General features: G+C 44.0%; 1 protein-coding gene across 1 annotated transcript in view; it reads right to left on the minus strand.

The window, feature by feature from the left end:
• LOC126176804 (juvenile hormone esterase-like) overlaps nucleotides 1-23,608 on the minus strand; it is a 136,666-nt gene that overhangs the window by 84,150 nt on the left and 28,908 nt on the right. The window contains exons 4-5 of the mRNA XM_049923984.1: nucleotides 17,942-18,218; nucleotides 1,306-1,491 (exon numbers count right to left, since the gene is read on the minus strand). Coding sequence (XP_049779941.1) covers nucleotides 1,306-1,491; nucleotides 17,942-18,218 — 463 coding nt within the window. The remainder of the gene's footprint in view (nucleotides 1-1,305; nucleotides 1,492-17,941; nucleotides 18,219-23,608) is intronic.

Genomic DNA, 23,608 nt, shown 5'->3' on the forward strand with positions numbered 1-23,608 from the left:
GGTCATCAGTCCCCTACAACTTAGAACTACTTAAAACTATCTAACCTAAGGGCAGCACACAACACCCAGTCATCACGAGGCAGAGAAAATCCCTGACCCCGCCGGGAATCGAACCCGGGAACCCGGGCGCGGGAAGCGAGAACGCTACCGCACGACCACGAGCTGCGGACTGTAACACAATGTTTAAATTACATTGGCAGGCGACTTGAGCTATAGTTTAAATAAGGTAAATTCAAACTTACTGCGTTGTCTAACGATAAATGGGTAGTGACATGAGATAATTACCATGATCTCGGCAAATAAGTTCTAAGACAAATTCGTACTTTGAGACTTTTATCAGGAACATACATGTCTAACATTATTGTAATTTAGACAAATTAGTGGAAAAATATTAAATAAGGGAACGGTTGGCAACCATACAACCACATGAACTGGCAACATGCAAGTGATGTGGAAGTAAACTGTTAGTATATACGCCAAAGCTAAAATGTATTCGTAGTTACTATAGCCTTGCACTCCAGGTGGTTATAATAAAAGTGCACTTGCTTCACGTAGGTCCACTGTGGGCTGTGATTATGGTATGGCACCGAAACTTGTTACATATACGTTAATACGGAACTGATTCACGCTAAAAAAAAATACTTGTCTCCACTGCCCATGTTGTCCGCCCCAGTAGCTGAGTGGTCAGCGTGACGGATTGCCGTCCTCCGGGCCCGGGTTCGATTCCCGGCTGGGTCGGAGATTTTCTCCGCTCAGGGACTGGGTGTTGTGTTGTGTTCATCATCATTTCATCCCCATCCGGCGTGCAGGTCGCCCAATGTGGCGCCGAATGTAATAAGACCTGCGCTAAGGCGGCCGGACCTGCCCCGCGAGGGGCCTCCCGGCCAATGACGCCAAACGCTCATTTCCATACTGCCCATGTTGAACCAATCGTAAAAGTGGCAGTTGATAATAAAATCAACATTATACCTGCTTCATTTCTTTGACTTTCCCTGCCTAATCCCGTTCCTAATCCATTACATACAGAAATATTTCTAATCGTGTTTCTTGCGTTCGCAGTACCAGATTTGCACCTGTTGACCGAAACTGTAAGAAATTTTTTTCCAGTATAAATCGGTTGTGCATTAGAATGCCTACAAAGCTTCGCTGCCGTACGATAATTACAGCCCATGGTGCTGGACTTCCGTGAGTAGCTGCAGTTCAGTTACAGCCACCGAGCAGTTTTGCGGAATCACACGAATGTTTTTTGAACAGTCAGAATTAGAGGGAGAGCGCGATGGAGTTGACAGGGCTGCTGTGCACTACCTGCAGAGAGGGGCGCGACGAGGTGCAGCGAGACGGAGCCGCCGCCCGAGCTCTGGCCGGCCAGCGTCACCCGCTGCGGGTCGCCGCCGAAGCGGGCGATGTTGCGCCGCACCCAGCGAAGCGCCAGCTGCTGGTCCTTCAGCGCCGCGTTGCCGGGGGCCGCAGCGTCCCGCGTGCTCAGGAAGCCTGCGGGCACACCAGTCCTCCAGTGCCGTTCCCTGGACGTTTATGGGATAATGGGATAGCGGTAGACAGCCACTCTCACGTCGACACAAGTATCACTGTAACTGTAAGGTGATTCTTTTTTTTTTTTTTTTTTTTTTTTGGACTACAACAACAACATTTGGTCAGAAGCATCTGTACATCCGTGTGTATTGAGGAGTTGAGCATTGTATCTAATTGGAGCTGGTCTTGTCACTATAAAGGGAGGCGGAGAGTATTTCATTTTCAGTAGAGATGCAGCAACTGCCGAACGGGTCAGTCAGAATAGTTCTCAGTGAGTTCGAACGTGAACTAGTCTTTGGATGTCAACTCACAAGGGTATGGTCCAGTATGACATGTCGAAACCTACGGTGAAATCTTTCACACAGGAAGAACACATTGGAAAAACTGCGCTGTAAAATATTTAGCTGCCAAAGCACACAACAAGTATTTAAAATAATGTTAAAATTACAAATTTTTACCACTCGAATAACAGATTATAACGCTGGTTTATACATGCCTGCCTAGCGCACGAATTGGCGAATAAGCTGTCGTATCTGCGAGAGGAGAACGCACGGCAACGTAGCCCGAAGCCCAAAGTGCAAACGCGCAACTTCTAAGCGTTTAAGCTATACCAAAAATATCTCAAATCATAATTTTTTTTGAGTAACTTGCTGTTCATATCGGATACTAAACAACTGCAAATGTAATTCATACACAAGTGACCAGCGGAGGAACCGAAGTCAGTGTATAACGTTACATTACAGATGACTACCATCAGTTGGGGACTTTAATTAGTTGACATGACATATTTTGTAACAATTCCAGTAGCAAACCCCTTAGTTACCTTTTGAACAATGTATATATTGTTGTGAGATTTAAAACTTTCCCGGCGTACATATTGTTACACAAAATTTCGGGCGAACTGCCGGGTGTTTGTGACTTCCTGCCACAACATTTCGGCGCAGAGACTTCTCGCCATCTTCAGGTGATATTGGTGAAAACGCACTGACATTTAAGGCCCCGCTGGCACATGCGTGGTGGATTCACTTAGCGTTGCGAGTGTGCTACTTGAGCACGTTCGATTCCGCTGCGCAGCGCGCTCTCCATGATGAAAACTCGCCGCATCGATATCAATTCGATTGTCTTCCAGCGGTTCCATCACAGAATCACTTTTGACGTGGTTTCACTTTTTAGAAATGTACCTCTTCCGGGCTCACTACATCTCATTGGCAATAGATTTGAACCTGACATTACAGCGCTGCTTGAGCACACCGTCTCCTTTACATATTTTTTACTTAACACAGAATTTTATGAGCAATCAGAAGGTGTCGCCGTGGGGAGCCCTTTATCTCCCCTGGTGGCCTATTTTTTTATGGAAGACTCTGAGGAGTGAGCACTCGCATCGGCCACCTTTAAACTAATAGTATTTTGGCGATATGTTGACGACACTTTTATGGTTTTGCCTCATGGTTTGGATCGAGAGTTCCTACAACAAATGGTTCAAATAGCTCTGAACACTATGGGAATCAATTGCTGAGGTCATAAGTCCCCTAGAACTTAGAACTACTTAAACCTAACTAACCTAAGGACATCACACACATCCATGCCCGAAGCAGGATTCGAACCTGCGACCGTAGCGGTCACGCGGTTGCAGACTGTAGCGCCCAGAACCGCACGGCCACTGCGGCCGGCAGAGTTTATACCACATCAGAACTCCATACACGAAAACATAAAATTTACTATGGAGTTGGAGAAGGAGTGTAGCCTGCCATTTTTAGACGCCTTGGTGCGACGTAAGAGCGACGGCACACATGGTCATTCAGTAAATAGAAAACCCACTAACACAGACCTTTACTTGCAAGCAGCTAGTTGGCACCATCCGACACAAACGATGGGTGTTTTGAAGACATTGATTCACCGAGCCCACGTCATCTCTGACACCGACAGTTTGCAGACGGAAATGGAGCAGTCACAGACTGTGTTTCCGAAGAATGGAGAGAGCGCTGCAGACCTGTAAGCGACAGAGCAAGGAAGAGGAAGAGGCCATTAAAACGATTGCCTGTTTACCATATATTGGTAATATCTCAGCCCAAATAGGCAGAATACTAAGAAAATATAAAGTGAAAGCAATCTTTCGATCTCCTGCAAAAATTTCGTCGTTGTTGGGATCTGTCAAAGACGACATAGAGCTGCGCAAGGCAAGTGTTTCAAGGATTCCGTGCGAATGCGGCAAATCTTATATAGGGCAAACGACGCGTACTGTCTAGGATCGCATTGTTGAACATCAGCAGCATACTCGTCTCCTTCTACCATCACCGAACACTGTATTTCCACGGGTCATGTAATGAATGAATTGAAGTAAGACAAAAATCGTAGCCCATACGTCTAACTTTTGGAGTTCTATTATTGATGAATCCGTGGAAATACGACTGTCTGACCGTGAGTCTCTTATTAATCGAGATGGCGGTTTTCAGTTGAATTTGGCATGGAATCCAATCGTTGAAAAACTTCGTGTCCTCCGTAACTGGCGTAGTTCTGTGATGGAACCGCAGGAAGAAAATGAAATGAAATGATCGTATGGCATTGCTGGCCGGGAGACCCCATTCGGGGAAGTTCGGCCGCCGTATTGCAAGTCCTTTTTAATTAACGCCCCACTTCGGCGTCTTGCGAGTCAGTTATGATGACAACGATGATGAAGGACACAAAACACCCAGTCCCCTGCCGGGAATCGAACCCGCGCCTCCTGCGTGGTAGGCGCGGTAACGCTACCGAGGCGGACACCGCGGGAAGACAATCGAATTGATGTCGATGCAACTAGTTTCCACCACGGAGAGCGAGCGAAGGAGCAGAATTGAACGTGTCCAAGTAGCGCACGCGCAACGCCAAGTAAATCCGCCACGCATGTACCGGCGGGGTCTTAATTACTAGAGCTCAGTGCGTTTTCGGCAGTATTTTCTTAAGATGACCAAAACACTCTGCGCCGAAATATTGTGGCAGGAAGTTACAAATATCCAGCAGTTCGCCCGAAATTTTGTTCTAATGGTTCAAATGGCTCTGAGCACTATGGGACTTAACTTCTGAGGTCATCAGTCCCCTAGAACTTAGAACTACTTAAACCTAACTAACCTAAGAACATCACACACATACATGCCCGAGGCAGGATTCGAACCTGCGACCGTAACGGTCGTGCGGTTCCAGACTGAACGAAATTTTGTGGCACAAAATGTATATCTTACTAACAATGACACAGTTCCGTATTTATTCCTTGTAGTCTTCACAAAAAGCGAAGCGTTTATTAGATAACGATAACAAACATTCTCCTCACACCTGAAACACCCGATGAAAGAGAAATTAATACACTGAGGCACTTCGCAGTAATTGCTAGTTTAATAGGCAGAGTTGCGAGGGAGTAAGAAATGGTCGTGGCTGTCGTTCTGATTATTGTGCTGCATAGTACGTATACTTGATTAAATTCGGAGAACGTGGTAATGTGCATACTGACAATGCACAAAGGAGAGAAGATTAACAACCCTGCTCCGCTGGTAAATCAGAAATGAAAGAGAGCTATCAGAAATTACTAGTATATTATACGACAATATTCTGAAAAATGCAAATTTCTTTATCGAGAGGCTGAATTACTCTATTAGTTCGAGGTGGCATCCGAATTATATGAAGTATTTTCGTCCGCCTCCTCTATACAGTGATTTCTTTAAGTCTAAACCAAGAGTCCAACAGAAGCAATGAAGCATTTTCTGCAACTACAGATAAGACGTTTCAGATCTAATATTGAAAGTTACTCTACCGCAGTTTTCCATATTTTGCTACGTCGATTACAAGATTTTTTCAACAAAGCTGCCTTTTTTTTAATTTGTGGTCCTAAATTGCCATCATCTTTCTGAAGATGGATCTAAAGCTGTGAAAACATTAATTCACTGATACTTACTATTGGCATTGTTGTATACGAATGTGTCGTAGCATACATCGATTGCACAAGCGATTCTGTCTTCTTTCGCTCGAAATTATAAAGTGAGGAGTGAACGCTGTTTTTGCATAAAACTGACTGATGATCTTTCTACATTGCATTTAGGGGATAACAAGAAGCTTCGTCTTGCCGTCAGTTACAAATTTTTCAATAGTATTGTATACTAATGACATGTCCCGAACACATATACTTGAAGTAAACTTCGTAATTTTGTGACTTCCTTTTTCGTACTATATTCTCAATCCTTTTAACCAGGTTGAAGAAGCATGGAAGTAAGTAGAGTTCATCTCAGTTGCAATTTAGGGGGTAATCAGTAGCAGTGCATTGACTCACTCAAGCGTCTCTAAATTTTCGAATAGTTTTCGTTTCACAATTTTGTGAGTCACATTTTGGAGAATATTTCGCGATTCATGTAAATATTTCTACCATTTATACAATTCACGTCTAAATTTTACAAAACGAGACCGGATATGAGCACTGCTTAACTTTAAGCGTTATCTTCCTCCTTCGTATAACCAAAAACTCCAGTCTTTATTTGGCCCTGCAAGCTACTACTGCATATATTTTCTTTGGGCTATAAAGGTGCTGCAGTTTTATTCTGAAATTAAATTAGCACTTCAGCCATCGTTGAAACCACAATTCAAGGAATCGTCAGAGTTATTTCCTGTTTGTTCTAATCTTTCCACAATTTCTAACGAAATGTCGACATCATTCGAATTAATCTCTAAGAAATTAGTTAATGAGTAACATATACGTAGGTCTTTCGGAGAAGTAGGTTATTTCTATTACTTGCCATGTTCTTTATATTTTATCTCTGTTAAAGATTAACTGAATTCTATATTACAGGAACCTTGACAAAGACAGATGCTATTAACAAGCAATACGAACAAAACACAAAGAAAGTTGATTCAGTTTTACGTCCATTGTAAACACTCAGTGTTATCTTAAAGGCAACAGTATTACGGATATTAAATGAGTTACAAATTCGAGCAACTAGCAGCTCTGAACAATTGCGTACATATAACGTTTTTTGATCTTTACGTTACTCTAATGACTGATTTTAGAATCATGAATGCTAGAGACCGCCATAAGCAATTTCTGCGACTTTCTTCTGTTTTTGTTGTTGTTAGACATGACGTTGTATTTTATGTAGCATTTTTTAAATCATTCGAGTTCTGCACATTTAAGTATTGTATAATATCTTAAGCCTGTTTGCAACACAATGTTAATTCTGCAGTTACAGAATTTCGTGGCAACTACAATACTATACATTTTTAAAACTCGTTACATAACGTTTGAGTGGTACAGTCATACTTCCATGGCTGTGCACCACTTGTACCTTGGAACCGTAGAAGGTCTTTTTATCATGGAATATGGGATATTTGCAAATTTACCGAGTTTCTGTAATGTCACAACAGTTTTAAAAATGCATGTTTTCCTCTTTGCCAGATGTCACAAACATACAATAAATTGCGCTTTGCGAAATGTACTACGGTTGGAAAAACGTTGATGTGATTTTCTAAAGTGAAAAAAATTCATTTTTTTAAAACATACCATTTATAGACTTATTAAGTACGGAGCTCAGAAGAGAGCACAATAAGGCAGTCTGAGTAAGTTAAGAAGAGAGATATCATGATTTACTACTAATTAAAATTAAAGGTGATCGTAGGTGGTCAAAACTGTGTCACTAACCTCGATAGTGATCCAGTTGACATACATAATAAAAATGAATGTATGTATGCGTGTAAAAGTGTGTGTGTATGTTCCACTTCTTCTCCAAAAGCACTGGACCGATTTCAACCAACATCGAGCACATGCATCTTACTGTCAGACAACAATTTCTAAGGGGTAAAGAACTACCTCCCTACCCCAATTCAAGAAATATGCCATACACAATGAAAAGCGTGAAAAACTGCCACATCATATATGACGTTTAACTTTATTTTTTCTGTGCTACTATTTGTATTTGCAGTAAATTTCGTAGACTGCATCCAAACATTCTGCTAAATGCATCTACAAAATTATATTATGGTTCCACACATTATTGTGGATATATAGCGTCATAAATACTGAGATGAGTGAAAAACTGTCACGTTGTGCGTGACGTTTAAATTTATTACTTCTTTGCAAATAACTCTGTTCGCAACGTACTTGTATTTCGCAGATAGTATGCACTTGGAAGAGCAGTTGAACGGAATGGATGGTGTCTTGAAGGGAGGATATAAGATGAACATCAACAAAAGCAAAACGAGGATAATGGAATGTAGTCGAATTAAGTCGGGTGATGTTGTGGGTATTAGATTAGGAAATGAGACACTTAAAGTAGTAAAGGAGTTTTGCTATTTGGGGAGCAAAATAACTGATGATGGTCGAAGTAGAGAGGATATAAAATGTAGACTGGCAATGGCAAGGAAAGCGTTTCTGAAGAAGAGAAATTTGTTATCATCGAGTATAGATTTAAGTGTCAGGAAGTCATTTCTGAAAGTATTTGTATGGAGTGTAGCCATGTATGGAAGTGAAACATGGACGGTAAATAGTTTGGACAAGAAGAGAATAGAAGCTTTTGAAATGTGGTGCTACAGAAGAATGCTGAAGATTAGATGGGTAGATCACGTAACTAATGAGGAAGTATTGAATAGGATTGGGGAGAAGAGAAGTTTGTGGCACAACTTGACCAGAAGAAGGGATCGGTTGGTAGGACATGTTCTGAGGCACCAAGGAATCACCAATTTAGTTTTGGAGGGCAGCGTGGAGGGTAAAAATCATAGGGGGAGACCAAGAGATGAATACACTAAGCAGATTCAGAAGGATGTAGGTTGCAGTAGATACTGGGAGATGAAGAAGCTTGCACAGGATAGAGTAGCATGGAGAGCTGCATCAAACCAGTCTCAGGACTGAAGACCACAACAACAACAAATGTTCGATATGTGCCTCTTTAGTGATTCGGCAGACATCAAGCCGATAATCAAGTTCCTCCCACACTCAGCGCAGCATGTCCCCATCAATGAGTTCGAAAGCATCGTTGATGCGAGCTCGCAGTTCTGGCACGTTTCTTGGTAGAGGAGGTTTAAACACTGAATCTTTCACATAACCCCACAGTAAGAAATCGCATGGGGTTAAATCGGGAGAGCGTGGAGACCATGACATGAAATGCTGATCATGATCTCCACCACGACCGATCCATCGGTTTTCCAATCTCCTGTTTAAGAAATGCCGAACATCATGATGGAAGTACGGTGGAGCACCATCCTGTTGAAAGATGAAGTCGGCGCTGTCAGTCTCCAGTTGTGGCATGAGCCAATTTTCCGCGGGCTACGCGTGAAACTTGCCCGCACTCGTTCAACCGTTTCTTCGCTCACTGCAGGCCGTCCCGTTGATTTCCTTTTACAGAGGCATCCAGAAGCTTTAAACTGCGCATACCATCGCCGAATGGAGTTAGCAGTTGGTGGATCTTTGTTGAACTTCGTCCTGAAGTGTCGTTGCACTGTTATGACTGACTGATGTGAGTGCATTTCAAGCACGACATACGCTTTCTCGGCTCCTGTCGCCATTTTGTCTCACTGCGCTCTCGAGCGCTCTGACGGCAGAAACCTGAGGTGCGGCTTCAGCCGAACAAAACTTTATGAGTTTTTCTACGTATATGTAGTGTGTCGTGACCATATGTCAATGAATGGAGCTACAGTGAATTTATGAAATCGCTTCAATCATTTGTAATAGCCCTGTATAGAACAGTCAAACTGGCCGAGTGCGGCGTACTGGGGCAGTGGGAAGTGGGCGTGCTTGCTGAAGGCTTTCTGGCAGCAATAAGAAGCGAACTGAGAGCACGATCAGCCGCAAGGAGACGTTGGAGGCACTGCTGCACTGGTTGTGGAAGTGTGCAGGGACAAACTTGTTTAACCCCGGCCAGTATACGGAGCAAGTGAAATTGTGAGCGTCTTTGTCAACATTTACCAACAATATTTTTGTGTTCTGAGAAGCATGCTTGCATCTGCGCAAGTCTGTTTGGTTTTTTGTTTCAACAAGTTTAGGCGAGGATCCCTCCAGCAACTTTCTGCCGTCCTTATGTCCCAGCGCAAATTTGAGAACTGGAATTTTCTGTAGGCTTGTTAACCACCTATATTTATACAAATTACATTATAATCGCACAATTACTTTCTTTCCAGTAAAGGCTAGTAATGCAGTTGAGTATTAACTGAGTGGAGACCATAATTAATGTGGGAACTTCTAACAGCTTTGTTTCCCATATGCAAAATCTGGAGAACCTTGCTAAGTTTCAAATCAAACGCCTGTTTAGAGGAGAAATTGCTATATAAATGAAAATAACAATTTTCCTTCAAATTCCCTAATTACCTAATTCGTAGTGGTAAGAAACTGATACTGTACCATAGTAAGTAATATGCAAATAAATAAGGAGGTAGTTAATAGACGGTCCGCGTGCTCTTTACATCGATTTCTCTTCGCTCATAAATACGCAGTCGGAAGAATTCCAAGTAGCACTATGAAAGGCGTTCAAAAAGTAATGGAACACTTTTTTCTGTAAGCAGGTTGGTTTCGTTCAGCATCCCAGTACATCACATTATTCCCCACTTTTTTGGCTACAAAACCCTATTTTTCGTCATAACCTCCCTTCAGTGCGATGAACTTACGACACCTTATTGCGAGGGCCTGTATGCCCGCATGGTACCACTGTACTAGTCGACGTCGGAGCCAGCATCTTGCCGCAAAAGTAACCTCTCAGTCATCCGTGTACTGCTTCCCCCGTTATATATCCCTCACTGGGCCAAAGAGATGGAAGTCGGAGGAAGACGCGGGATGTAGGTTGTCGGGTGGGTGAGAAACATTTCGAAGAAGATTTCTGTGCTTCTTGCTGATGAGCAGACTTGCGTGAGGCCTTGCGCTGTCATGGAGAAGGAGAAGTTCGTTTGCATATTCTTGCCGACGAACATGCTGAAGTCGTTTCTTCAATTTCCTGAAGATAGCACGATACATATCAGAGGTGATTGATGCACGACGAGGAAAGACGTCAGACCCAGTAATCCCTTCAGAGTCCCAGAAGACCGTCGCCATGACTTTACCGGCTGAGGGAGCGGCTTTGAACTTTTCTTTCGGAGGAGAACTGGCGTGGCGCAACTACATGAATTGTATTGCTTCTGGTTAGAAGGCATGGAGCAATGTTACATCCCATGTGACCATATCCGACAAAAAACTGTCATGATCATCCTCTTAAGCAATTATGCACTGATCGCCCTACGTTCCTCGCGGGCCTTTGTTAGGCGGCAAGGAACCTACCGGGCACACCCTTCCAATAGGTGTACGACTGTGTCAGCACTACCAGCACAGATGTTCAGCCCTGTAGTGAGTTGTCTGATTGTGATCCGGAGATCACGTCGAAAGACAGTGTCCGCACGTTCCAACACTGCAGGAGCCAGAGGCGTGTGCGACCGCCCAGCTCGCGGGAGACCGGACAGGTTTGTGCGACCTTGTTGCATTGATGACAGACGACTCGCTCAACGTCTCACCATGCTTTAGTTCACTCCCACGTCTTCGTATACATTCTGCAAGCGCCTATGAGTATCCGTGATGCTCTGGCTTTCCGCCAAAGAAATCTCAGTTCCAGTTCTCTGCTTGGACCTGCACTTACGTTACAGACGCCACTTTGAAGGCTACATATAGCGCCGTCACCAATCGGAACTTCATGAAACCACAGGGGCTGAAGCGAAAGTATTCCACGTTGTCCCACAACAAACAATGCTTTTTTTCAGCCGAAATTGTCCGAGAAAGAAAAATGTGTTGTATTCCTTATTGAGTGCCCCTCGTATCTCCAAGCGGCATTGGTACTTACGACAGAACAGTGTTTAAATGATTCTTGGATTTAAAGTAAGTTTCACTTCCACGTATGTAATCTAGATATGGCAGAAAACCAAACGTGTAAGTGTTCGTTTACAGTGAGAAAAAAAAAATGGAAGACATTTAGGGTTTAAATTCTTGCCGACGCTGTGATCATTGGAGGTTAAGCACACTGTGCAGGGGACTAAGATGATAAAGAAAATCGCCGTGTCTTTTTAACAGAAAGCGCCCCATGATTCAACTTAATAAATCGTGGGAAACTACGGAAACGAAGGGTTTGTATCGTCGGATAGATATCCAAATCCCGCTCGTCCCCGGTGCTACTACAGAGCTTCAGCCACCGCATTCCCACGCTCGGGCCGACTACAGTGCAGATTTAATTATGTATGACACTTCTGTCTCGCCCACACTCATGATGCGATGTTGTGTGGGTAATTACTTTCTCTCTGATTTTATTTAATTACTATTTCACAAGCCGGAATTGTGTGGGTATTCATTTTGTCAATTTTCTGTAAGAAACGGAAAAATAAATAAATAAATTTGCTTATTGTGAATTAGCGGAAACAAAATTCATTTCAGAGCATTAGTAAAAACACCTTTGAAATTATGAAACAGTCGTGCAAAGAAATATTCATACTGTACTAATGTAACAATGCAATATGCAGATTAAGAAACATTATCCCGTACACTTGTTGCACGCTTGGCGCAGTTGCTTCGCGTGTCTCCAACTCTGTAGGCGTCTCTATGGCAACGCCTCTTCGTAGTTCCATTCCAAAATGCTCCCAGATATCAGGTAGTCGACCGTAGGAGTGTCTTAGTAGTGCAGAAGACATATATTGAAACTCCATGCATGGTGCGGCATTTTTTTCTCGTATCTCAGTGTTTATGACGTATCTCTCGAACTACTTGTCGCACAGTGATGTGTTCCTGTACGTACATTTAGCGGTATATGTGGATACTGTCAGCGAACTATGTCGCGAATAGAGGTATTAACAAAGAATTAATAAATTTAAGCGTCAAGCATGATGAGGCAGTTTTTCACGCACCTCAGTGTTAACGATGTCACATCTCATGAACTACGTCCTCTACCATGGCATATTTTTATTGGTGGATTTAGCGGCATGTGTCGATACTGCGCTCGAAATTTATTGCGAATACAGTTTGCAGCACAGAAATAATACATGTAAACGTCAAGCATGGCGCGCAGTTTTTCTCGCATCTCATTGTTTGTGACGTCATATCTCATTAATTACGGTAGGTAGATGGTTCTAGCCCCCAAAGCGATTGCTGCCTGATTGTAAGGCGTATGTGTATCAGAGTTTGATTGAAATCGGTGGAGTGGTTTAGGAGGAGTTGTTCAACGCATACACGTACATACTTGCATACTTTTACGTACATACTACATACATACAACGTATACACATACATACTTTTTTATAATATGTGTTGATTTTCTTTTTTCCGTTTGCCTCTTTTATCATTTGCAGGAGAGCTTCAGTCACTAAGTGCATGCATGCCTGGCAAATTAAATAATGCAACTGTATCCACTATAAATATCTGCACCATCTTAGTGGCAACATTACCTATCCAATGAAGATGCTGCAATGTAGCAGGGATAGTACATTCCTTATTAAGGACACCTATGCGGTTGCTAGTTATATCTGCGTTTGTTCTGGTTTAGGAATCGGCGATAGCTAGCTAGATTACTGTAAGTGGCATTTGTTTCCATTTTACAAAGACTATTATTTCTTTTTAAATTTGAGCCTGTGGATTCATTACGTAGTTCATGCCATGGCGTGATAGTTATGCGTTACGAACTACACGTTAAGAACATGAATGAGGGGAGCTGTGTTACGTTAGTTCCTACTCTTTGCGGCTTTTGGAAATTATTTGAATTTCGGAGAAAGGCACGAATCATTTCATGAAAGAAAATATGGTTATGAAGTAAGCAAAACGTTGTGCTTAATATCTATGTGCCACGTCACACGCTTTTCCAGAATTAGTTATGTGTTTTTTAGTCGATTATTGATGGGTAAATCTGCATGATCCGTTTTCCAAAACCTGATCAGTGTTTTATTTACTGCACACCAAGTTAACAACACTATAGTCGACATAATCGTCTTGATTCAGCAACTGTGTAGATAACTGAGATAATTCTCATTTCTTGTCCTGTCTCTCAGTAACATATTTTTAATTAGTGTGTTTCGATCACTTTGCATCAACTTCAAATCTAAGTAGTTGTGTCAGCAGTCTGTCTTGTCTACTCAGAAACACATTTGATAGTACTCTGAGCACTCTGATACGTGTCGCAGTATACGTTCATAATTAAATTACTTGTTTTGTTCACTCTGTATCATCTTCAGATCTGTCCGCCCCGATAGCTGAGTGGTCAGCGTGACGGGTTGCCGTCCTACGGGCCCGGGTTCGATTGCCGGCTGGATCGGGGATTTTCTCCACTCAGGGACTGGGTGTTGCGTTGCCTTCATCATCATTTCATCCCCATCTGGGGCGAAGGTCGCCCAATGAGGCGTCGAATGTAGTAAGACCTGCACCAAGGTGGCCGGACCTGCCTCGCAAGGGGCCTCCCGGCCAATGACGCCAAACGCTCATATTCAGATCTAAGAACTGCGCTAGCAACCTGTTTGTCTACTCAGACTCACATGTTGGTAGCGTTTCTAAGTAGACAAGATGGATTGATGATGCAACTACTTAGATCTGAAGATGATCCAGAGTGATCGAAATACGCAATATAATCAAAAATGTGCAACTGAGACGGAACATTAAGTGATTATTATCTTAACAAGATAATATCATTTATTCAGACTGACTTAATATTAGTTGTCTAATGATTCGAAACCGATAACGTAATTACAAATATATTACGACAGATAATTGAAAATAGTTGTAAGATTCCTATTGTTTCCCGAACAGAGACAATATGTGTAGAACTACAACGGCCAAAATGAAGGAATAATTATTACAATCGGCAAATGTGTACATATTAATTGTCAAAACAATAATTTTCTGCAGATGGTGGGCATTAAAAATCAGGATAACACTGATACATAGACACGGAACGTTTTCGGGTGTCCAGCTGAGCGCTCCAGTTTACCACCGGAGGATTCGGTTACTGACTTCTTGTTCATCCCGTGAGTCTGAAAGAACTCTTTGTGTGCTCTTTCCGTTTGGTCCCCAACCAGATGTACTTCGAAGTAAGCTGGAATCTTGATCCTGTTGAACACTATAAGACGTAGATAAAAACAACACACCACGAAGGAATTATCCGAATGCGACTTAAATCTGTAGATGTGATTGATATGTAGAGACAAATAGAGCACTAAAATTTCAGAAAAAATTTATGACTTATTCAAGAGAAAGAGCTTCACAAATTGAGCAAGTCAATAACACGCAGGTTTACCTCTGGCCCTCACGTAAGCAGTTATTCTGCCGGGCATTGATTAGTAGAGTTGTTGCATGTCCTCTTCAGGGATATTGTGCCGAATTCTCCCCAGCTGGTGCGTTAGATCGTGAAAATCCCGAGCTGGTTGGAGGGCTCTGCTCGTAATGCTAGAAACGTCCTCAATTGGAGAGAGATCCGGCAGGGTTTGGCAAGCGCGGAGAAAAGCAGTAGGACTGGGGCGTAGAATATCTCGGCGTCCCGCTGTGCTGTAAGGCTGCAGCGAACGACAACCAAAAGGATCCTTCTACGAAAAGAAATGACACCGCAGACCTTCATTCCTGACCTCGGACAGTATGACGGCAACAGTAAGGTCCAGAGAGACTCCAAACACATCTTCGCTGGTTGTCATCCGCCACACCCTTACAGTACAGTGGTACGTCGACGATAATCTACGTCCAGCTTTGTTGCCCTTCATGGCAAGCCATCCTCGGCTTACACCTCAGAAAGATAATGCCCTCCTGCACCAGGAGAGACATTCTACTGTTTTCCTCCGTACTTGCCGTACCCTCCCGGTCTGTGCCAAACTGAATAACTGCTTGAATAAGGGGCAGAGTTTAACCAACGCATTACTGACTTGCTCAATTAGTGAAGCTCTTTCTCTTCGATAAATCTTCAAATTTTACTTAAATTTTAAACATTTGTTTGTCTGTAGATGTACATCACATCTACCAATATCCGTCCCATTCGGGTAACTCCTTCGTGGTGCTTACTTTTTTTTTATTTTTCATTTTTTAGTTTGTAATGGAATTCACAAGCCACACTGCTTCTCCTCCAGATTCTCCTTGGAGACTGGGTTGTCAGCATAAGTTTACTTTATGTTTATTCATTCGTTTGCTGTTTCTTCTGTTTTGGTTGGAGTCCACACCAGTTACCCATTAGGTCCGACAACGCATTATTATTGTTGTCTTACCCTAATTTCCTTGCTTCGACTTTCTATGCCTCCTGTCATTGTACTGTTATTTAACGAAACCTACAGTTATGTAATTGTTCAATATGGCAGTGATATATTTATATAATGAGTGCCAAATCTTATGTACTATGTTTTCCTTCAATTGGAACATACGCTCCTGTTTATCTGCTTTACCGATGCTATTACTTTGATGTACTGGCTACTTTTTATGTCCCAGTGATCATTACTCTCGTGTCATTGAATATACTTCGGCAGTTCGCCGGCCGCAGTGGCGAGCGGTTCTAGGCGCTTCAGTCTGGAACTGCACGACCACTACGGTCGCAGGTTCGAATCCTGCCCTGGGCATGGAGTGTGTGATGACCTTAGGTTAGTTAGGTTTAATTAGTTCTAAGTTATAGGGGACTGATGACCTCAGATGTTAAGTCCCATAGTGCTCAGAGCCATCTGAACCATTTCTTTCGGCAGTTGAAAATGGTTCAAATGGCTCAGAGCACTATGGGACTTAACATCTGAGGTCATCAGTCCCCCAGAACTTAGAACTACTTAAACCTAACTAACCTAAGGACATCACACAAATCCATGCCCGAGGCAGGATTCGAACCTGTGACCGTACCAGCAGCGCGGTTACGGACTGAAGCGCCTAGAACTGCTCGTCCACGCGGACTTCGGTAGTGGTAGGCGATTATTTGGTTTTATCTTTCTATATAGAAGAATATAATATTCTAAGTTCCTGATTCGCTATGTGTTTATGAACTTTTGTCTGAACCCGAAATGGTACCTAATTCGTTTAAGCAATATACCAGATGAGGATAGTAATGGGATAGAGAAACTCCAGTTGCGCTAGTTTAGGACTTCTTGTTCCAACATGTGCTTTACAACCAAGGGAAAATTCCCGAAAGCCTTGGTCGGCATTGCGGTACTTTTTATTTACACAGTCCAGTCACATTAATGTAACCACCACATATGCCGCACGTCAACGTGCAATAACCACTCACTCACGGCGTGTGGTTTCAAAAAATTGGAGGGTACGTAAAGTGTGTCAGGGGAAAGAGAGTAACAGTCGAGTCGTTATCGTAAAGCGGAAAAGGATAAATTTACGTGGCGTTCTAAAAGGCATGATCATTGGCTTTCAGGCCAACATTTTAGCTCTTCCGAAACGGCTAAGTTTGCAAACTGTTCGCGTGCCGCCATGGTTAAAGTATATCGTGCATGGCAAAACGGCTCTATCAGATACCGGCGCCGAAGCAACTGTGGCACACCACCGGTCACACATGACAGGAATGAACGGCACTTGCGGAGATGTGTGCAGCCGAATAGACATGGAACTGACTGCCAATATGAACCAAATTGCTACAAACAGTGTCCCTCAATGACCGTGCGTAAGGGCCCCCGCAGCAGGCGGCTGCTTCATGCACCCATGCTGACTGATTGGCGACAAAGACTGGAATTTGCACGCCAATACCGCAAGATGACTACCACTGAATGGCGCCAGGCGCCATTTTCAGATGAATCTGTTTTTAAGCTCCATCGGAAACATGGCATTTACGGCGTGAAACGTCTGCAGGCAAACACCCTGCGACAGTTAGAGGTCTGGGGAGTGTTTTCATGGCATCCCTGGATGATCTTGTCATTTTGGAAGGCCCACTGGATCAACAAAATTATGTATCTATCACATTGGCGATGATGATCATCACTTCATGCTGTCCGTTTCTCATTGGTACGACGGAATCTACTACCAGGACAGTGCAACATGTCACAGAAGTCTCACGTTACGTGCGGAGAATGAGATTACTACACTCCCTAGGTTTAAACCCAACCTAGAATCTGTGGGACCATCTCGACTGAGCTGTTTAGGCCAAGGATCCTCAACAAATAATCCTAGCGCAGCTGGCCGCGGTACTGTAGTCGGCATGACTCCGCATCCCTGTCTATAAATAAGAGAACCTCACTGACTCTCTTCCTGCACATCTCGAAGCATTCAGCGCTGCAAAACCTGGTTACTCATTGTTGTCAGGTGGTCACATTAATGTCAGAGGGCAGTGTATTTTTTGGACATATGTAAGGAGGTTTGATAGATATTATAGTATTTGATTGTGTGTAACTAATGTCGACGTACGCTCCGCACCTTCACAGTTACTTGCCTCTCTTTATGGGAAAGAATGGGGACATTATCTGAATAAAGGGGAATTAAGACAGTAATGCTGCTGAGTGCAAGAAGAAGACAGAATCGTACCGAGCGCCCCCAGGCGGTAGTTGACGGTGACCAGTATGACGCCGTAGGAGACGAGGAAGTCTGGCCCGTACTGCTGGTCCGAGCCGCCGCCGAAGATGAACCCGCCGCCGAAGACCCAGAAGAAGACGGGCAGCTGGGCGCCCTCCCCCGGCACCCCCGGCACGTACACGTTCAGGTAGAGGCAGTCCTCCGAGCCGGCCCCGTTCTGCTGCACGCAGTCGCTGCCGTAGCGCGTCGCGTCACGAACCCCGGACCAGCAGCGGGCCGGCCGCGGCGCCTGCCGAGAATTGAATCGATCATTATTGAACGGGCTTTATTCCAAAACCGGTGAAAATCAGATCAGACTCTATAAATGCTTCAGTTACGTATTTGCTCATTTCTGTTTGCAATGGGCTTCATTCCCGCCGTCTTTTTGAACTGTGTGGCCGCATCATTTCATACTCCACTTTAGAAAGATCTTCATTCATGCAATAAAGCTTCTGGTGTTAGTTTCTTTAACTACAGTTTGTCAAAATGCAGGAATTGTCTACCGCAAGCTGCAGTGAGCTTTCAGGTCAAGAAAAAGCAAAAGGGGCAGAAGAATAGTAATTAATATTTGTGTACTGTTATGAAAGATGCACGTGTAAAGGTTTGCAAATACACAACTTGTTGTGAAGAAATTGTAAGCACCAAGTAACGCGGGACCGTTGCAGAAACGTGTTACAATCGAACCTTGTTACTTAAGAAAATATTACTTCTACGATCAAACTGAAGTTTATCCTTGTTTTGTTATGCTTTAACAAGATATCAAAGGGAAACAAGTTAGTACTTTCACAAAATTGTACAACTGTAACACAAAAAATGAATAAGACATCTTTTAGTCGAGTCTTATTGATTCTAAGTTTATACCTCGACCACTGATATCAGGAGGAGGTCGAGGTATCACAAAAGATCACATTGTGCCAGTTACAAGTTTTTTTTATAGTAATTAATGCTAGGGATGTTGAACTCTGCAGAAAAGCTTTCATGCATGTATTTCGAATAAGTGGGAAAAGAGCACGGAGACTACAACACCTTACTCTTCAAGATAAATCTCATTAAGATAAGAGATTTATAGGATATACAAATCTCTCTTTGTCTTTAGAATGGCAGAAGCTAATACATGATTACATCACTCCTTTACAGTGCATGTTTCTTACTACATTTCACTTTAGTACGAGTAGCTTAATCCTAGACTATCAATATAAGTAATGCATGGCACACTACTGGCCATTAAAATTGCTACACCAAGAAGAAAAGTAGATGATAGACGGGTATTCATTGTACAAATATATTATATTAGAACTGACATGTGATTACATTTTCACACAATTTGGGTGCATACATTTTGAGAAATCAGTACCCAGAACAACCACCTCTGGCCGTAATAACGGCCTTGATACGCCTGGGCATTGAGTCAGACAGAGCTTGGATGGCGTGTACAGGTACAGCTGCCAATGCAGCTTCAACAAGATACCACAGTTCATCAAGAGTAGTGACTGGCGTATTGTGACGAGCCAGTTGCTCGGCCACCATTGACCAGACGTTTTCAATTGGTGAGAGATCTGGAGAATGTGCTGGCCAGGGCAGTAGTCGAACATTTTCTGTATCCAGAAAGGCCCGTACAGGACCTGCAGCATGCGGTCGTGCGTTATCTTGCTGAAATGTAGCGTTTCGCAGGGATCGAATGAAGGGTAGAGCCACGGGTCGTAACACATCTGAAATGTAACGTCCACTGCGAACAAGAGGTGACCGGGACTTGTAACCAATGGCACCCCATACCGTCACGCCGGGTGATACGCCAATATGGCGATGACGAATACACGCTTCCAATATGCGTTGACCGCGACGTCGCCAAACACGGATACCACCATCATGATTCTGTAAACAGAACCTGGATTCATCCGAAAAAAAGACGTTTTGCCATTCGTGCACCCAGGTTCGTCGTTGAGTACAGCATCGCAGGCGCTCCTGTCTGAGATGCAGCGTCAAGGGTAACCGCAGCCACGGTCTCCGAGCTGATAGTCCATGCTGCTGCAAACGTCGTCGAACTGTTCGTGCTGATGGTTGTTGTCTTGCAAACGTCCCCATCTGTTGACTCAGGAATCGAGACGTGGCTGCACGATCCGTTACAGCACGGCGTTCCGTATTACCCACCTGAACCCACCGATTCCATATTTCTGCTAACAGTCAATGCAAGCAGCAATGGCGCTATACGATAATCCGCAATCGCGATAGGCTACTGTCCGACCTTTATCAAAGTCGGAAACGTGATGGTATGTATTTCTCCTCCTTGCACGAGGCATCACAACAACGTTTCACTAGGCAACGCCGGTCAACTGCTGTTTGTGTATGAGAAATCGGTTGGAAACTTTCTTCATGTCAGTACGTTGCAGGTGTCGCCACCGGCGCCAATCTTTTGTGAATGCTCTGAAAAGCTAATCATTTGCATATCACAGCATCTTCTTCCTGTCGGTTGAATTTCGCGTCTGTAGCACATCTTCGTGGCGTAGCAATTTTAATGGCCAGTAGTGTACATTTCAGGGGAAACATCCGACATAAAGAATTTCAAACAAATCCACTTCGGGAAGACGGTGTCGATTTTGATACGATAACGGCATACGCCACCTGTGGGATACTAGATCTAATGCTAATGGTTTCAGCTTCTTCTGGGAACTTGGTCAAATGGCTCTGTGAACTATGGGACTTAACATCTGAGGTCATCAGTCCCCCAGAACTTAGAACTTTTTCAACCTATCTTACCTAAGGACATCACACACATCCATGCCAGAGGCAGGATTCGAACCAGCGACCGTAGCGGTCGCGCGGTTCCAGACTAGTCGCGTAGTGCATAGCTGCCACGGCGCCATCTGTCTCTACCCATTAATAGGGAATGCTTACAGCTGGAATCTACCCATTAATAGGGAATGCTTACAGCTGGAAGGGGTGGTGTGATGCAAACGTTTGAAACAAGCAAGTAACCATGCCAAGGAGGTACACGCAGGAAGTCCATACCTGATCGGCTGTTACAGTCTCCATATTTATAAATTTGTCACCAGTTTCGTACCGCTAGGCAAGTCATTTACAGGGTGCTTATCTAAAAGTGGTGCTGTACAGATTATTCTGTAAATAAAACATAGATCTAGAAATTTTATATGTCAGATCAATTCTGAAATGATGGGAGATGGGGGACAACAAAACATGTAACAAAAGCTTCAGAAATAAAGACTTGAGTTTGGTCCCTCAGTAATATTCACATATAGTTTTCACTTTGTATAATATCTACATCTTCATTTAATTTTGCTGTTGCTGCCTCTTCACCCTCTACAGTTTTTTAAAAGATCAGAAGTTTGAAAGAGGTCAAATAAAGACCTTCCAAGTGGCGGGACAGTCATCTCAGAGAATTGCCGTACTTGTTGGACATGTTTCGTCGGTTGTGCAACGATACATGTAGCAGCAGTCAAGTGAGAACTCTCATACCCGTAGATATTCTGATCATCCACGTAACACAGACGCCCGCCAGGATCGTCGTGCTGTAAGGACAGCAGCGGCAGATCGCATAGCCACCGCAGCACAGGTAAGAGGGCTTGTACCGTAGACGTGTCAACACGAACTAATGCGAACCGTTTATTAGCAGTGAGACTTCCAGCCCGTCTGCCACTCACGCCACAGCATCAACATTCATGACGGACTGGTGCCGTCATATACACATTAGAAAAAGTTTTGCATTATCCCGGTTCCCAGAATTTCTCAATATAGACTTTGACTGTGGATATTATATCACAGTCCCTTTACTGTTCAGAGATGTCACTAAACCCGCCCAAAGATTTAAAAAACCATGTATGAGCAGCGCCTATTAGACGCAGGGCTCCGACAGCCCATCAGTTCCAGTCATTCCACCAGGGAGCAGGTACACGGCTCGTGTTGCCTGTAGTTCAGCCATGCTTGGGTCAATACCGCAGTTCGATCACGTCCGCATTGTTACTTAGTGCCAGGAAGGGCTTTCAATAAGGGAAGTGTCCAGGCGTCTCGGAGTGAACCAAAGCGATGTTGTTCGGACATGGAGCAGATACAGAGAGACAGGAACTATCTATGACATGCCTCGCTCAGGCCATGCAAGGGCTGCTACTGCAGTGGATGACCGCTACCTGTGGATTATAGCTCGGAGGAACCCTAACAGCAACGCCACCGTGTTGAATACTGCTTTTCATCCAGCCACAGGAAATCGTCTTACGTCTCAAATTGTGCGCAATGGGCTGCTCTCGACGTCCATGGCGAGGTCCAATTTTGCGAAGACGACACCATGCAGCGCGGTACAGATGGGCCCAACAACATGCCGAATGGACCGCTCATGACTGGCATCACGTTCTCTTCAACGATGAGTCCGCAGCTCGTGGTCGTGCGATAGCGTTCTCGCTTCCCGCGCCCGGGTTCCCGAATTCGATTCCCAGCGGGGTCAGGGATTTTCTCTGCCTCGTGATGACTGGGTGTTGTGTGATGTCCTTAGGTTAGTTAGGTTTAAGTAGTTCTAAGTTCTAGGGGACTGATGACCATAGATGTTAAGTCCCATAGTGCTCAGAGCCATTTGAACCACCTTCAACGATGAGTACCGCATGTGCTTTCAATCAGACAAGCATCGGAGACGTGTTTGGAGGCTAATCCGGTCAGACTGAACGCCTTAGACACACTTGCCAGCGAGTGCAGCAAGGTGGAGGTTCCCTGCTGTTTTGTGGTGGTATTATGTGGGGCCGACGTAATCAGCAGATGGTCATAGAAGGCGCCGTAACGGCTCTACAATATGTGAATGCCATCCTCCGACCGATAGTGCAACCATATCGGCAGCATATTGGCAAGGCATTCGTCTTCATGGACGACAATTCGCGCCCCCATCGTGCACATCTTGTGAATGACTTCCTTCAGGAAAACGACATCGCTCGAATAGAGTGGCCAGGATGTACTCCAGACATCAATCCTACTGAGAATGCCTGGGATGGATCTAAAAGGGCAGTTTATGGACGAAGTGACCCAATGACCATTCTGCGGGATCCACGACGAATCACCGCTGAGGAATGGGGCAATCAGGACCAACAGTTGCTTGATGAACTTGTGGACAGTATGCCATAACGAATACAGACATGCATAACTACAAGGGGTCGTACTACTGGGTATTAGAGGTACCGGTGTATACAGCAATCTGTCCACCACCTCTGAAGGTCTCGTTGTACGGTGATACAACATAGAATGTATGGTTTTCATGGACAATAAATAGGGCAGAACTAATGTTTATGTTCCTAGAATGAAATATTCACTTTACAGCGGAGTGTGCGCTGATATGAAACTTCCTGGCAGATTAAAACTGTGTGCCGGAACGAGACTCGAACTCGGGACCTTTGCCTTTCGCGGTAGAGCACTTGCCCGCGAAAGGCAAAGGTCCCGAGTTCGAGTCTCGGTCCGGCACACAGTTTTAATCTGTCAGGAAGTTTCAATGTTTATGTTGATCTCTATTCCAGTTATCTGTACAGGTTCCGGAACTCACGTAACCGAGGTGATGGAAAACTTATTTTGATCTGTGTAGAATCACTTCTAAGCGAAAATGGCGCGTCGTGGTCTTCAGCGAGAAAAGCAGATTCTGCTTGGACATTAGACGTA

The sequence above is a fragment of the Schistocerca cancellata genome, chromosome 3 (assembly GCF_023864275.1).
Source record: "Schistocerca cancellata isolate TAMUIC-IGC-003103 chromosome 3, iqSchCanc2.1, whole genome shotgun sequence".
Taxonomy (NCBI): domain Eukaryota; kingdom Metazoa; phylum Arthropoda; class Insecta; order Orthoptera; family Acrididae; genus Schistocerca; species Schistocerca cancellata.